Raw genomic sequence first — 16,686 nt, 5'->3', positions numbered from 1 at the left:
AAAAAATGAAAACCTACGCCCAGATTGAATTAAATATCAAGTATTCGCCGCGTTGAATTTTTGGCGGAAATGGTCCGTGGCTATGTGTGTGTTGATATGTATTCCTATGTGCTTTATAAGCATTATATCATACCATTTTGTGCGTGTGAAGGTTAATCTGCCCTTACGTTGCTTTTTTTGTAGGTGTGTGTTGTTAGTGGTTATGTGAACGCCGTCCCTTGTCAACGCCTTTCGCTTTGGCACCAACCTACGGTGTGTTTAATAAAATTATTGACATGCCACTAGGAAGAAAAAACAGTTTAAAAAATAATATTAAGGATGAACTATATTTTGGTTTCGGTTAATTGTATAATTAATTAATTATTATCGGGTATATATATATTTGCTTCCGTTTGCCGATCAATCCATGGCTTAAACTTTTTTGTTGCTTACAACCCACACCCCAGTTGACAATGCCAATTTGCTCGAACCGATTGGGATCCTCGGTAATTGGACAAAAAAGTGCTCCACCACCATCGCCGGTGCAAGCATCAATATCCTTCTCGCCACCGGCACAAATTACCCCACGAGGCAGTGTGTAGTTTTTGCCCAGCCTGGTTTTGCGCAGCTGATCCTGACAGATATCCGTGGGTACAATAGGTAAATCAATATTCTTCAATACGCCTCCGTAATGCATGTCACTAAACTGATGTTTACCCCAACCAGCCACTAATCAGGGAGTGGAAGATAGCGATCTTTTCTGGGTGGGCAAACAGATGGTGTTAATCTTGTATGTTAGAGGGAAGTCCCTATCCAAGAAGAGCAGCGCCAAGTTGTTGGCTCCTCTCCGATAATTAAATGATTCATGAATAACCATTTCTTGCCTCTTCAAATGGAGATTTTTCCAAAGCTAATCCGTAATTCCATACTCGCCTCTGACGCTTATATCCCCCACGCTTTTCCGATGGGCAGCTGTGAGCACAACGTCTGGGGCAATTAAAGAGCCACCACCCACTAAGCTGTGATTGTGGATGGGATTGCCCATCGGTAACATTGAATTTCACTTTCAGAGCTTTTGGATTACCATATCCGCACTTTAGATGTACTGGCAAAAGATCCGAATTCTTAAATTAAAGTAAATATGAATTAAAATTTGGTATATATTTATATATAAATATAAATATGTGCTCTGGCATATATCTTTTCAATCTTTTAAAGGTCTTCAACATTTTCAGCCACGCTAAGCACAAAAAGTGCTACTATTAGTATCCAAGCCTCGAACATAATAGTTGTCCGAGAACCAATTCAAGATTAAATGACATTTTTAGCTACACATTCTGATTGTCTGTATAATCGGACAAAAGATCAGAAATAACAAACTCAATTATTTTTCGGGAGAAAGATTATTTGTTTTTATTTATGTATGCAGTCACGTCTAAAATTGTAAAGCCCCTTAATGACAATTTCTGACGAACTGAAAATATTTATTAATAAATAAGTTGAATTTTTCATTCGGTCTTTTTATTTTTTAATGCTGACACAGTTTTTTTTTGTATGTTTTTGTATGTTGTAATTGAAAAAATAGGAAAAAAAGAAAACTAAAAAAGGAAAGTGGGCAGCATTGTGGGTGTGGCCCGCACACCCGGATTCCTCTTCCTTTTATTTATTCGTTTTTTCCTTTTGTTTTGCTGTAGATGCTTTTTCTATGCTATTTTGGGTAGCTGTTTTTCCCGTTTGGCGTTTTAAAGTAGCATAATAAAAAGTAAAACAAATGCAGCGCACACGTTCAGTTATGCGAAAGGCGTCGCAGGACAACAGGGACAGCAAGGACAACGGCAATCCGAAGACAAAATGGCTGCGACGAAGGACGAGCTCAGTGAGAATGGGAAGCAGTGTGTGTGTGTGTGTGTTTGTGTGGAATGCCTGTGCGTGGCGCATATTCATTTATTTTATTTTCCCTATTCCTTGGCTCAAAAGTGTTTAGCGCTCACTATCTAAAAAAGTATCTACCTAAGTCATGAAATATGTTCTTCAGACAGATACAACCTACAACCGGATGTAAAGGCCGATGCGAATGACATTAGATGTCACTTCTCTAAACTATTGGTTACAAACTATAAACTATATTGTTACATTACAACTATTGGTTGTACATCGAGCAGAAAGGTCTAGTTTTAAATTCGAATCCGAATTGTGATAATACACAATGTTAAAGATTAATTCCATTCCATTTTTCTATGAAATCAAGGATTAATATGGTATGTTATCGCCCATACGCAAATTCAAAGAATTTTTATTAAAAGTATTTTTCTATTTATTTAATGGGAGTCGTTATAAAGTCATCGTACGTTTCGTGGCTTATCGCTACTTTCAATGCACTACTATACGTGAATTTTATTTGATACAAAAATAGTGATTATAAAATACTGAAGCATAGAGTTTTGTCTAAGATATGGCAACAAAAATAGAGTTGACGGTCGCATTGTACAACCAAATAACTTGCATATGGCGGCCACTTTCTGTCAAACGTGACTGAGAGGAAAGGGGTTTATCGACAACATGGCAACACAAATGGACAAAATGACAGGAGCACTCTCACTTTGCGTATGTGTTGTCATTATGGCAAATGATGATGTGCAGCTAACGGTGCTGCTGATCATTGTCTAACAGCTGGGCTCTTAGCTCACATCACTTGCAGTGAAATATGGGTCAAATTCTTGTGAAAATTGCCTTCTCGCTTTCTACTTGCTTTGCTGGCAAATAAATTTAAGCGTGCCCCCATTTTGCACGTAATACAAAACTTTTTAAACAGCGAAAAATATAAGAAAACAAAACTGGCGCGTGCTGTCGTTTTTCTTCGGCGTCCAGCCTTTGCTTTCCCACACATTTTTCCATTTTCCCTCCTCTATTTCATTTTCCTGGTCGACTCCCACTGTAAGTGGCATCCAAATTATTGTTTTCTGCCTTTGCCAGCTTTTTAGCGCTTCTACTTGGCATTCTTCTCGACGCTTATTGAAGGTAAAAGTAAACCATCTGCAAGTCGAGTTCATGTTCGTGGGAGAGAATCTTAATCCTTAAAGCTTTTCAAGCAATAAAGCAATTTTGAGGACTATTACAATTTATTTTCTAAATTGTTTTCAACAACATGAGCTATGTTCTTGTTGACTTACATCACAAGCTTTTTAATTTATAATTAAATAAAACTGACTTTCACTGCTCGACTGTAAGATTTAGTAAAATTCCTTTTTTTCTGTTTGTTCTCGCCGCCTAAGCAATTATAATTTTCGGTGAAGGGGCTGGGCCCCAAAATGCAGATTGTTGGTCATTTGTTTGGGAAAGTGGTTGCCCACTCCACCGATACCAACTACACATCACCATGCAACTCCCACGCGGCGATTCTGCTCCATTTCCCACAGTTTGGTGACAAATACAAAAGGCCTTGTTAAGGGCCTTGTGGCTTAAATGGGGGCGGAGACTGGGCTTGGGCTCAGAGAGATCGAGTTGGTTTTGTGTGTTTGGCTAACTAAGTGTGTGGCGAACAGTGTTGCGGACTGCAAAGAGACTAATCGTAAATCAAGGCGACGACTAGGCGACGCACTTGAGGGGTTGGGCATAGGGTATCCACCGGAATGGCTGGGGGCAGCTCAGCTCCTTCATGGAGCTACTCTCCACTGGCTTTTGTGCGGTCCAAAATGCATTCGGGCCGCAGACCCACACAGTCCTTGATCCTCTTCATATATATATATACTTTATATATATATATATATATACCATATATATATATATACAGATGTACGTCGGCGTATGGCCAGGTCTTGTCTATGCAAATATTTAAGTCTGTCGTTGTCGTTTGGTGGGGAAAATGCGAGCATGACATACAGCTGCCGGCAAACAAATGTTAGGTGGGCGGATACTTCTCGGAACTGGTCCTTAATGAAAGTATAACGCAAATTAAATATTTAATTTCATCAAATCCTTGGGGGGTTAGTCCATTAAATGGAAGCAGCAAATGCCAGGTGGAATGACTCAACTCCCGGTAGGTTATATATTTGCTTAATTAACTACAAAATAATTAATGGCTGCTTTTCAAGACATTTTTTACCAGCAATCATTTAAGTAAATTTCTTTCCAAATACGTTCGATAGTCGCAGTGCTCTGGGAGTTAGAAAACACTGCTCTTTTTAACTATTTACTGCTAAAACAAACAAACTTTTTACCTAGTCATTAAAAACAAGCAAAACACGCTCATTAAAACTTTAAAGCAGGTCGTGTGTAAAAAATAATTGAAATTATCCGTAGGAATGAAAAATTAACACAACCTATGACAGAAAGGAAAACTACAAAACTTTAATATGCAAAAGAGTAGAAAAATATAAAAACAGGTCCGTGCTGAGAAATTAGTTTGAGAAACCTCTGCTTCAGCGAACAGGGAAACATGCGCGTTGATGCGAGACATTGTTGCTCGCTTTTCCGAAGGGTTGGGGCCCCAAGATTCGTTGGGGCTAGGAACTGGAGTTCAGTGGTGGAGGTGGTGGGGGGTTGACAGCGACATCTTCATTAAAATCTAATTAGCGCATTTCCAGACCAGGCCACAAAATGCCAAACCAGACCAAAGAGTTGTTCCGCTTTCTCAGCCCGTCGTGGCACTTTGGAGCATTATAACTCAGACAAGAGGAAGCCAAGGCAAAAGTCAATATTCTCAACGCTACAAATGCACTTGGGGGAATGCTAAATTTAATTATTTTAGGACACACAATGCACCTGAAGTTTATCTTTTTCTGTAGCTATTTATTTTATGCTTTTGTAAATAAAAAATAAAAACACAAATATTATATTTGATCTTATAAAAGAAAAGTCATTACTAAAAATAAAATAAATAATCTCCAAACCCAAGATGCTTTAGGTCTTGTTTGTTATTTAATCGTTGCTAAGCTAAATAAGTGAGATTGGGTTTTAACCTTCCTGATTAAAACGGAAATGAAATTATGGGGTTTTCACCAACAAAAACACCAAATCAATAATGCACCGAAAGCGTCTGCACAAATAGAATTTGCGAAACTGATAATAATAACTATATATATGATTTGCAAAAGTAGGAGGCTCAATTAACTTGCTTCTAAAGTCATACGCGTTTGTTTCAGTGCAAAAGGAGTTCAAAATTTGCATCTCAGTTCTGCCAGAGTTCAGGTAGACGACGGAGCTGTTGCATCTGCTGCTGCATGCGTAAGCTGCTTAACTTAAGATGGAATTCAACAGGAGCAGAAGCCAAAGCTCAGGAATGCTCCACTCTCGCAGCTCGGCCCCCCCGGATGTCCTTGCTCCAGTTAAAATTCTGCACCAGCTGCATACGCACCCGTCTGTGGGTGGTTGGGCGTGGAGGACGGTGGGTGGGGATGGGCGTTGGAGGTCCGCTGGAGGGCTCCTCCTTGCGCAACATTTTCCAGAGTCAACCGCAATATGAAAACTTTCTATGGCTGCTGATGCTGCTGCTGTTCTCGCTCTTCGAGTGCTACCCATATTGTATACATATTGTATATAGTTTTTTTCTCTACCACCCCATTCAGACCCTGCCCCACTACTCTCCCCTGTACTTCCCATCGTGACAGGACACTCTTACACACACATACACGCGTGTGTCCTTCAGGCGTGCATTGCATTTCGATGTTGCTCGCGTGGAAATTGCTTTATAAAATGTTGCCATCGAATGAAAGTTGGGTGAGGTTTTTGTGGGCGTGGCCCGTGCAGACGTGGCTAATATCTTGCTAGCCCCGCAGATATACATATAGGAGTAGAAACTTTTTCCTTCATTGATTCTTTTTTTTTTATATTTTTTTTGTTAAGCTTCGGCTTCTTGCTTGACATTCTTTTAATTTTCAATGCATTTTCCGAACCCAATGGATTGCCTTTTCGATTTAACCTTGCTCCACTCCTTTTTTGACCAATGGCTTTGAATTGGAAATAGTTAGCTAATGGTTTTTGCAATAGCTATAAATCATCTTTGCGGTTAAAACTTTGCAGGATGGATTACTTGTACAAAAGTGCTTAAAATTGCCTTAATTTAGATGGGTTGTCAGCGTTAAATTCCTAATTTGATTAAGTCTTATGTCTTAAAGCGATCTTTATGAATGATTTAAAAAATTTATTTTGGGAAATCTAATTCCGACACTTTTAAGCTCTCACATGTGAGTCAATTGCAGTCGGCATTTATAATGCTCAGTGGCATTACAAGTAAGACAAAGCGAGGGATAAGCTCCTTGTGCCAGTAATACTGTCTTTTTGCCCAATTTTTGTGGGTGACATTTTCTTTGGCCCGCCAATGAATGCCTCAAAGAGACTTCTTCCTGCAGTTTTAGTTCTGTGGTCACACACAAGCATACAAATGGTACATGGTTGGATTTTGGCCCAGGCCACAAGTATTTGCAGCGTGTGTGTGTGTTCCATTCACACTTACATTTACAAGTACACACAGAGGAAAAGTTATTGCACTATTATAATTAAACAAAATTGTGTGTTACCATTTTATTCAAGTGTACTGTAAACCTAGACTATTATACAATAGAAATTATACAACCATTTAGTGATTCTTAACATATTGATAGATGCACGAACTAATATGATCTTCACTTAAGTTGAGAGGAGAGTTTCTTTCTCAGCTACAAACCAAAAAAAGGCTTTTAATTGTTGTAAAATATTCTAATTATATTTGATTTGAGTTACTTTTTTTTTGGAATGTATATGTATTCGTAGCCAAGCAGTTTCTTCTCTGCTGCTGCTGGCAGTGAATCAGTTAAGAAAAGTTTCCTAATTAATTCGCCTGGGACATGTACAGACACACAAACACACACAGGACTTTCTTCTTTTCTCTTCCGTTGCAGCTGAAATATAATTTAACTGACAGTTTGTTTGAAAAGTGACAATTTGAAATGGGCGTGGCCGACGCCCCCGTATAACTCCATTTCTAAATTGCTAATTTGTGCCACTTAAATGCATGGAAAAGTCATAAAATGCATTTGCCTGCCAAGCCCATTACTTTTCCATTCGCCTGCTACTCTTTCGATTATGATTATGGGAATTCATCAGGGGGGAAAATAACAGAGAAGAAAACTCATCAGAATTTTCCATTAAAGCAGATGACAACACGTTCAATAGAAAAATCATTAAAATGACGATGGGCATCTTCGTGTGCGTGTGTTGGCTCTAGTAACTGGTGAGGAAAATCAGGGCAAAATGCTGGGCCCATTAACTTGGCCACTAAATGCGTGTATCTGCTTCAATCTCAAACTAGAATGTGTGCGTGTCTCACTTCAGTTAGCAGAAGTTCCATTTGTGTGAGTTTTATGGGGATAAGTGCAATGAAATGTGAAATTTAATAAGAATTATACACGCAGTTATGCATGGATTTTAATATACACAGTTAATATTTAAGATTGTGTTTATAAATTACAATTAATTAAATTTTAGTGGTTAGTTAAGCTTAATTCAATTTCGTAACTCGATCAACTTGTATTTCATTTTATGACCAACGGCATTAGCCTCCCTTGGGCTAGAACGCTTTTAAGAAAATGGCACCGCAACCCTGCCTTTATCTAATGAAAACCTTATTTAATTAATAAGATACATTAAAATCAATTTAGTATCAATTTAAGAGTCGCCTGAAGCCATAGAAACTCCGCCCACTTAAGTAATTTCAGGCTCAGATTGCCATTTCCGAGGTACATCAACCTTTTATGTTGGACAATAAGAAAGCGCAAAAGTTTTATGGCCCCTTAACCCTTTTTTGCTTTCGCGAACCGGCGCCCATCACTTTTATAGATTATGCCCGTCGAATGTACTGAGAATTGTGTATCTGATGATTTCGTTGTTTCATTTGCAGCGCTTCAAGGACAACGACATCGAAGTGAAGCGCAAGGATGGTATTATCCTCCTGCGTGAATTGGCCGCCGAGGTGAAGAACTTTATGGATTTCAAGCGCAATGCTGTCATGGTAAGTGAAAATCTCCGATTCTTCCCCCCAACATCCAAGTGTTCCCGCTCTTGTACACTCAACGAAATGTTATTAAACGAGATTTGAATACCAGGAACTGGATAGATTTTAATTTAATGCTTTTGCTGAAGTTCCTTAGGATTTAAATTCATTTATGATACACATAATTCAAACAATTACTTTAACGTGATATGGTAATGAAGAAATTGTGTTCCGATATTTGTTTTCACTGTACATCCCCAAACTTCCTGTTCATTGGATGTGCCTACAATTGACGAGTGGCTCAATCTCTCAAAAGCTCAAGGGAATGGCGAAGGCACTCCCCCCAACTCTCAAATTTGAGGTCGGCACTAAAAAACACAACAAAACAATAACACGCGGACACAGGACACCGTCTCCAGAGGGACACTGGCGTAAAGTGGAAAACAATAAATTGCCGTGGGGCCAGTCTGATTGCGATGGTGGTACTGGCGGTGGTGAATCTGAGGGGTCGGCGCCAAATTGAAATTAAAGTGCGCCCGCCACAAGCCCAAGTTTTTGATGGTGCCCGCAGCTGCTGCGTGTGCGTGCCCAGCAGTGTCACGGGACGGGAGGCGAGGCTCCGCTCCTGGCAAAAGGACTAACTGCTGGCCACGCCCACGTCACCGAGGACATCCCCATTCTGCGGTCCTTGCGGTCTGTCTCTCTTTGTGGCACTCCACAGTGTCCACTGCGTGTCAATGAAGTCCCTCGCTATCCGGGTAATTTGCACGGGCCACGATGGGTTAATAATACACAGTGAATAGTCGATAACAAAATCAATTGGATCTGAACAGCTACTATAAGAAAGAGCAAATCCGCTAGTATCAACCATAAATACTCGGCCGTTTTCTTTAATACGAAGTTAAACATTTTCACACACAAACAACGTATTCAGTATACAAATTTAATCGAAACTGTATTCCATTGTGGTTGAAAATACGCTATTAAAAAAATCATCTGGCTCGTTCGGCTTGTCTTCCTGAATGGGCTTAATAATTTGTTGTTCATTTCCATGATCACCAGAGGAAATGTTGATCCCGCTGTCTTCAACAGGGTGATAACTAACGTACGGACTACTGGCAAGATCACTATTAGTTTCTAGGACCTGCCATGGAATGGAATCAACATTTGGATAGCTTGTCGGATGCCCTCCATAGTTCGGTTGATTCCACTGTTGAAGATGCGTGCCTGCAGAAAGTGCTGGACTTGCGTAAGGAACCTCCTCCCGCTCTTCAGGTATCGGCCCTTTGTTAGTTTCCATTACAATCCATCCGATAACGTTAGCCACACTTGTATAAACAGCCGGGACGCCAGGCAATCCGCAGCTAACGCCGAAGTTCACAATGCCAGCCAGTTCGTAGCGATTCGGGTTGTCTTTCATTGGGCAGGCTAGCGGGGATCCACCGTCACCCGCGCAAGAATCTTTTCCAGGCTCACCGCCTGCGCACATCAAGCTGTTGTCCAGTTTGAAATCGTTTCCGTAATAGGGGCGAAGTTGCTGCTCACAGGTACGACTTGGGACCACCGGCAATAATACCTTTTTCATGACATTCATGTAGGAGGAATCATCGAAGGAATTCTTTCCCCAGCCCGTAAATATGCACCGGGTGAAATCATAATTCTTTGGAGCCGACGGCATACATATTGAATTTATGTGGCGGGAGCTTGTGAGCGATCTGCGGAGAAACACAAGGGCAACATTATTGCCCCCAGTCTCTAAACTGAAGCCAGGATGACGGACAATCGACCGAATGGGAACGTCCACATGTGGAAACTGCTCGGTAGCGGTGTTAAAGTCCCATTCGCCAGCCCGCACAACAAGCTGGTTTGCGTTCATGTTTTCGCTCCTTTGCCTGGCCGTGATCACTACATGTGGAGCGATAAGGGCACCACCGGCCACGTAGCTGCGGGTTCTGGCGTCCAGCAAGGCCACCATCCATGGTACCTCCCCCTCCTGGGCCAAGCCCGTACCATCATCACTAAATGAGAAGGTCACACCTTTCGAGTTGACAAATCCGCAGTGGGGATCAGCTATCGGTTCATTAATGATGACGACAGGCTCCTGGATCTGGAATAAATGTATAAAGGAATAAATTAGATGGAATTACACTTTAGAGTCAGATTTATCGACTCTATAAAGAATATAAGTGCTTGATCAGGATCACTAGCTTCCTTCTTACATACTTTTCAACGAATCAATTACTCATTTACTCTACAAGTAACACGGGTTTAATTAGCCGTGCATTTAAAAAAAACCTCCATACTTTTTGTCCCAATAAATTGTAATGCTTACTGTTCGGTTCTTGGGGCAGCAAATCCCAGTGGAAACACATCCTAGGTTGCGGTATGACATTGCCATTCGAAAATCAATTTGGTTCTTGCACATATGACGCGCGACGCAATGGTGATTATCTGATCCACCGCAACTTTGGCCCTGTGCCTGGACTTGACCAGCGACCAGGATTAGCGACACTATTGCAATAATTCCGTACATTGAATCCATTCAAGTCTACGTCGAGAAATAAACTGAAAGCAGAATGTTCTGAGCACTTATTGATGAGATGAAAAAGAATCTTAGCCTTATCGCATAAATATGAACGTATGTATATATTTATAATTATTTATGATTACCGATTCTTCGAGTTTATTTATGTCTTTTTGTGAGGCAAAAGTGTAAGAGAACGTAGTTTTATATGTTGCTCATGCTGTCAAGCTTATATGTATCCACACTTCTTCCAGCTCCTTTCTCTGCGTTTAGTCATTCGTCTTCGATGTCAGGCAATTCGTCTGCTGGAAACTTTCCTCCTGAGCCCCTAATGGGGGCTTTCTTTTTATGATTTCGTCATTATATCGATTAAATTTGTTTTCTGTGAGGTTTTTGTTTTGGCTTGTTTGGTTCAACAATAATTTTCTTGCGGACAGCGGGCAGATTTTTCCAAAATTTCTCCCCTTGGCCCATAAGAAAAACGCATACGAAGCATCATTAATTAATAATTAACCTACAAGAAAAACAACGACGGACGTGACAGCATCATAAACAGTCACCATTTCTCGGAGCTTATACTTAAGCTCATGTATTCGTATACCCGTGATTAAATTATATTGATTATATTGAATACAGTCAGAAGTTATCTAATAATTAATATTAAATGTATAATATAATAATTAAATTTGAATATAAATAAAAGTAGGCATTAACCCAAATACAATTTAGGTTTAAACTGAAATGTGCAGATTCAACTTTGCCATCATCACGGGAATAAGAAATCAATGCAATTTCTTGGTTTTTCCAGAAATGCAACATGTGCATTTGCTATGCTACATAAGAGATAGGTGGAAATAGCTTCTGGGCGATGCCCACTTTACCGGTTTATAAACTATTGGCTTAAAGCTGACGGACAAGCTCAGTATGCCAGAGGCGTTGTTTGAGGGGAAGTTAGTTGGCTTAGAGGAAAATATCTTTGTAGACCTCTTAATACAACTAACTTAATAAAGCAATTTATTCGTACTGGATTTCCCTTCCATAAGCAACGTGTTTTGAGCTCGGAGAGATCTGCTATAATAAATACTTTGTATTACGTGGCATTTGATTCTGGGAATCTCCCGATTGGAATAAAATCGTATATACTCTGGGTTCAAAGCTGATATGGTTGAACAGTATCACTTTGCTAATCGCAACAAACAGAACGCATTGAAATGGATTCGCGAACCTTCGTTTTACTCTTGCTAATTGGCTGCCTTATTGTGGGATGCTGCATGGCTGCTCCTCAAGGATGTGGCAGTGGATTTTATAGCAAAAATGGAAACCTGGTGATCGACGTAAATAATATTCAAAGCCACCTCGACTGTGTAAATCGGCAGCATCAACGTGGATAACACAACCTAATATGAAAACTAGTTTTATATATTATATTATATTATATATAATATGTACAACGTATTCAAATTGGAATTTCTGTGACAGTCGATAAACAACTGCTAATGCAGGTGGAATGTTGAACAAACGCGATAATTTTTAAAAGAATTTTGCATGCATACATATGTTATTATTATATCCCGCAATAAAAATCAAAATATACAATTTAAATCTGTTTTTTGGTTTATTAAACATTCAAAATATTTACTTTTCTCATTGATAATTCATATTGATAAGTCGTAAAAATGCCCAATATAAAATTTAATTCCCCACACGTGATTACAAAAACGCGTGCATTATACGTCAAATCACTCTTGATTAAACTTTTATAATGTTTGAACTGTATATTACGAAAAATATTATGATAGTGTTTTAATTATTCGACTCATTGCCAGGAGGAAAACATTAAAAATGGATTGCTTCCAAATTTAAATGTGCCTTTGCTAAGGCGTTGGGTATTTCACTCAAAGTGATATTCCCAGACGCACCTCGTTGGGAGCACAGTCTATGGTACTTAAATCGTTTCTGGCTGGAATCTGCGTACTAAGTGCTATAGTATTTGGAGCCCCACTGGACCCCTTTGCCTGCCGTCGACAATTTGCGCTCATGTCGAACATGAAAAATAATGAAAAGCAACTCGAGCGCGACCAGCCGAGCACCTGCAGGTCCCTGGCCCTGCCCCTGCCCTTCGGCTCGGCATCAACCTCCATCGACGTTATTATGCCAGACCTATATGTGCACCCTCCGTCTTTCCCATGCCCCATTGCCACCATTGGCCTTGCACCGCACCGCATCACATCGCATCGCATCACTCGGTTGGGCACCTGCAGTTGCCCTTTGTTTGGTGCGGCATTTAAATGCTAATTGCCTGTAAACATAAAGGGAACTGCAGATGCCGCAAATACTCGTACGCACACATGCACGCACGCATCTCATTTTCCACTTTGTTCGGAGGCGTATGCGTAATAATTTGTACGCAGACAAATGGCAATCGCCGTTGCTAATTCGATATCTATCAACGCCTGTCAATGCCGTTTTAACTGAGCTGTTGCCAGTGCCACTGCCAGTGCAACCTGAAGCCTTTAAGGACCTCGCTTTTTCCTGCACCACCCCCACTGTACTCCCACTAATCGCGTCCTGTCGCTGACAGCATTTATTTGCATTCGTTTGCAAGCTAAAATTGACTTTAAAATTGCATTTAATGGCTGAAAAAAGGCTGTGCCACGCCCCCTGCACTGTGTGCCATTCATTTTCGAACAGAGCTGGCAGTTTGGCCATTTTCCGGATTGATGTGATGATGTCCTTGGTTGATAATGGCGAATTATAAAATTGTCTTACTTTTTAACTTATTTAATTATATTTTAATTTATTTATATATATAATACAGTAAAATCATATAATTATTTGACTTATATGTTTATCGAATCCTTTATTCCTCACCTCACATAATTACTTGACAAAAATATTTTCATCTCTTGCCTTTTATTTGGGTGGCCAATGGTGAATCCTTTTTTGCACAGTGTCTCTGTTTGGTTCGTTTTCCTTTTAGCCACACCACCCACTACCCAAACACACCCGTCCACTCCCACATCCTGTGCGATGTTGACTTCTTTGCCATAATGCCACTTGCACTTTGACGTTGACATTGTGCAAGCGAGAGGGCAGGAGCAGCTAGAGCGAGAGAGATGGATTGCTAGATGGAGGGCAAGTGGGTATGTCTATGTGTATTGAGTATATTGGAAGGCTGTTTGGGATTTTTAAATAGAAACATGCAACAACGCTGCAAAAAAAGTCTTTACACTAAAAGCATTTTCCTTCAACTAAAAAAGACGAGAGAGAAAAGAATCTTCAGAATGGCAGCACCAAAATTTCTTGACACTTACTCAATGTTGTAATTGCACTTGGGATAGATTTACGGATCCTGACATTCAATACTGGCGAACATGACTCAGCATAAAGTGGCTTAAAAGCTGAATACTTTACTAGTTTTTATATGAAGTTTTATATATAGTTTTATAGTTCGTTGAATGGTATGAAAAACAGGTAGGAAGAAGTGTATCCAACCACATAAAGTATATATATTTACTTGATCAGGATCAATATCCAAATCGATCTGGCAATGTCCGTCCGTCTTAATGCCGTGTTTCTTTCGAGAACGTTACGCAGCTCACAGCACTTACTCCAAAGACTAGTTCTACCCTGGAATAAGGGAGAAATCCACAATGCTAAGTTGCACTTTGGCTGGGGGAAAAGTGTTTATAATCCCCAAAGTAGAAAGCATCAAATGAATGTGTGAATGTGTCGTCGGAGCCCAGTCATCCAGTCGCATTTGTGGCTAAAAATACCCAACAGATTTGGCCAGGACAGACAGACCGAAGCAGAACAGAGTCGACTTGAAGAGGTCAGGTAGCAGCAGAACAGGTGCCACCCACTTGATGTCAGCCAGTTTATTTTTCTTTTCCACTGGTCTACTTATACTAATCAGGGGCTTTCATTCAAAGAACATCCGACACTGGCACCACCGCGTTCTTTAAATATTTAGGTGAACTCATATTAAAACGTAATATAAATTTCTTTTTCGGCTGCACAACTTATTGCTTCAACATTTGGCACGTCCATTCAGATGGCAAATATATTGGAGAAAAATTCGCTGAATAAGGTCGTGGGTTAGGGAGGGGAAGGGAAGCGAAGGGTGGCTTAAACACATATCTCGCATTATCCAGTGAGGGAAGAAAAAACTGGAGTGAAAAATCATTCGGCTGGATCTGGCTTTTCACTTGGCAAATGGTCAACGCGTATTCGTCTTTTCCCAACCAGCCAGCGCTCAGTTTTTTGCACACAGCACACTTTCAGGCTGTTGCTCCAGCCAACGCCCAGAGACTTATACTTCTGGCGAACAAATTGCGTGCAAGTGGCTGCATTTTGCTAATTCCGGCACCACCCAGACACTGCACCGCTGACATTCGAGCAGGTCTCCTCGGTCTCGGTCTCAGTCTCGTTCTCGGTCTTCTAGACCCGGTTCCAGACCCAGACTCAGACCCATTCCCATACTCATACCCATACTCATTCGCAGCCATCTTTGGCGTTGTCATTGTTGGCTTTTGAATGTTAAGATGTCGACAGCTGCACAGACGAGCGACAGGGAAGCCAGCTGGTGTCAACTAAGAATCGTGCGCGAGAGGGCATTGCTCAGGGTCGGGTCTCCAAGCCAAAGTCCCACCCGTTCCATCCATATATGCAACCCTTTTCGCCACACAGACACCTTCTACTTTTTTTTTTTTATTTTTCAGCCCCCTTCCTGTGCATTTCTCGACCTTTGCATAAGTGCATAATATTGTTGGAGAAAAAATTTACAACAAATATTTTATAATACACGGCCATGTTTTGTCTGCTGAACTTTGCCATGTTCCATCCCGAGTTGTATTAGACAAAGCGACTACGCATGTTGGCAATTATTTACATGGGTATGACATTGTTGGTCGGCGCAAATAACTAGGGGTTCAGATGAATGACATCTTGGAGAGTGCCATTCATGATGCAATGATTTCTTTGTACACATCTTTTAAGTTGCATAAATGGGGTGGACTTTTCACATTACCCATTTTCAGAATTTCGAGTCATATAGTATTAATACATTTAGAATGCAATTTAAAAGTTTTTATGTTACTTCTCATACTATATTCCAGGTAGTTTTAGCCATCATCGGAGTTGGCCCAATTGAATAACTACTTTGAAGCAACTTGTGCTATTTTTTACCGCCCTTTAGCCATTGAAACCAACTTTCAGTTGGTTGCAGCCGACCAAAGACTCGAAATCCGATAGAAACTTCCTTGCCACTTACCACCAGTGTGCTCCTTTCTATTGACTCACTTTTGCAGTGTTTATTATTTAATGCCCTAACTAGCTCGCTACTCAACACCTTTTTGGGCAAACTTTAAGACTCCTTAACTAATTCGAGCTCTCGGAAAATGTGCAAATAACTTTGAGAGTTGGCGCTCCCCACCTGGAAAGAAGTTTTCACAACAACTTTCTATCCCACCACCAAACCGGCACTACCCCCGTTCTATCTGGCATTCTTTCCCCAATACCAACCCTTGCCATTTGTCTAAGCCGCTGACACATTCCCGTGGCACCAGCGTTTGCCCAACGGCAGCCAATTTACATTGAAATCTTCTTCAGACTCGGACTGGTTGTTCCCATGCCCCCGAGAACACCAGAGCTCAAGCATTTTTATTTTATTTTCCTGCTCTGCGTCCCCATTGTGCAAAAGTAGTTGAACTATTTCAATGCACCCACATGCAGCTTAGCTCGGCAGCCACTGCAGCATCTTCAGGTGCAACCAAGTTCTCATTCCCTATCCTTATTTTCCCGGGAGTGGGAGTGTGGGATTGGCAGGGGCGTGGCCCATCCCCAGTGGTGTCTATAACTGCAGGTGTTTGTCCTCCTTCGGAGCAGGGATCTGCCCCCACTGGGTCTAATTTCGCTGCAGCTAAAGTTCTTGTTTGCGTCTTATGAAAATGCATACTGTGGGCACCAAGTGAAATCTGTGAAGATAATTTGTGCCTTAACTTGGCTAAATCCTTTGCAGCAGCTCAGTAATTTGTTGGATTTCGTCTGGGTGGTTGCCTGGTATGCGATCATAAAATCACTCTGAAATTTATAGTTAGCATATGATGGTTCTAAAAATTGATTTAGATATAGCAAAAGTATACACCATTAATTTAAGAAGTTTGTGTATCAAAATGTGGCATAATTTGAGCTGCTTACCGAGCACTGTGCAGGAATG

General features: G+C 40.7%; 3 protein-coding genes and 1 pseudogene across 4 annotated transcripts in view; 2 read left to right on the top strand and 2 right to left on the bottom strand.

The window, feature by feature from the left end:
* Positions 1–16,686, top strand: part of LOC6611384 (voltage-dependent calcium channel subunit alpha-2/delta-3) — a 33,978-nt gene that overhangs the window by 11,635 nt on the left and 5,657 nt on the right. For both annotated transcript variants that reach the window (XM_032721518.1, XM_032721511.1), the window contains exon 4: positions 7,853–7,963. In XM_032721518.1, the coding sequence (XP_032577409.1) occupies positions 7,853–7,963 (111 nt within the window). The remainder of the gene's footprint in view (positions 1–7,852; positions 7,964–16,686) is intronic.
* LOC116800200 lies at positions 353–1,263 on the bottom strand (annotated as a pseudogene).
* On the bottom strand, positions 8,804–10,502 carry LOC6611386 (phenoloxidase-activating factor 2). Its single transcript, XM_002035895.2, has 2 exons — positions 10,278–10,502; positions 8,804–10,052 (listed from the first exon to the last, which is right to left on the bottom strand). Exons 1-2 carry the CDS (start codon positions 10,485–10,487, stop codon positions 8,889–8,891), a joined length of 1,374 nt encoding a protein of 457 aa, XP_002035931.1. The 5' UTR covers positions 10,488–10,502; the 3' UTR covers positions 8,804–8,888.
* LOC116801499 lies at positions 11,620–12,071 on the top strand. The gene has a single exon (XM_032721531.1). The coding sequence runs from the start codon at positions 11,681–11,683 to the stop codon at positions 11,858–11,860; it is 180 nt and encodes a 59-aa protein (XP_032577422.1). The 5' UTR covers positions 11,620–11,680; the 3' UTR covers positions 11,861–12,071.

This window comes from Drosophila sechellia, chromosome 2L (assembly GCF_004382195.2).
Source record: "Drosophila sechellia strain sech25 chromosome 2L, ASM438219v1, whole genome shotgun sequence".
Classification (NCBI taxonomy): domain Eukaryota; kingdom Metazoa; phylum Arthropoda; class Insecta; order Diptera; family Drosophilidae; genus Drosophila; species Drosophila sechellia.
The sequence above is the reverse complement of the archived record's forward strand: the minus strand, read 5'-3'. Positions and strand labels throughout refer to the sequence as shown.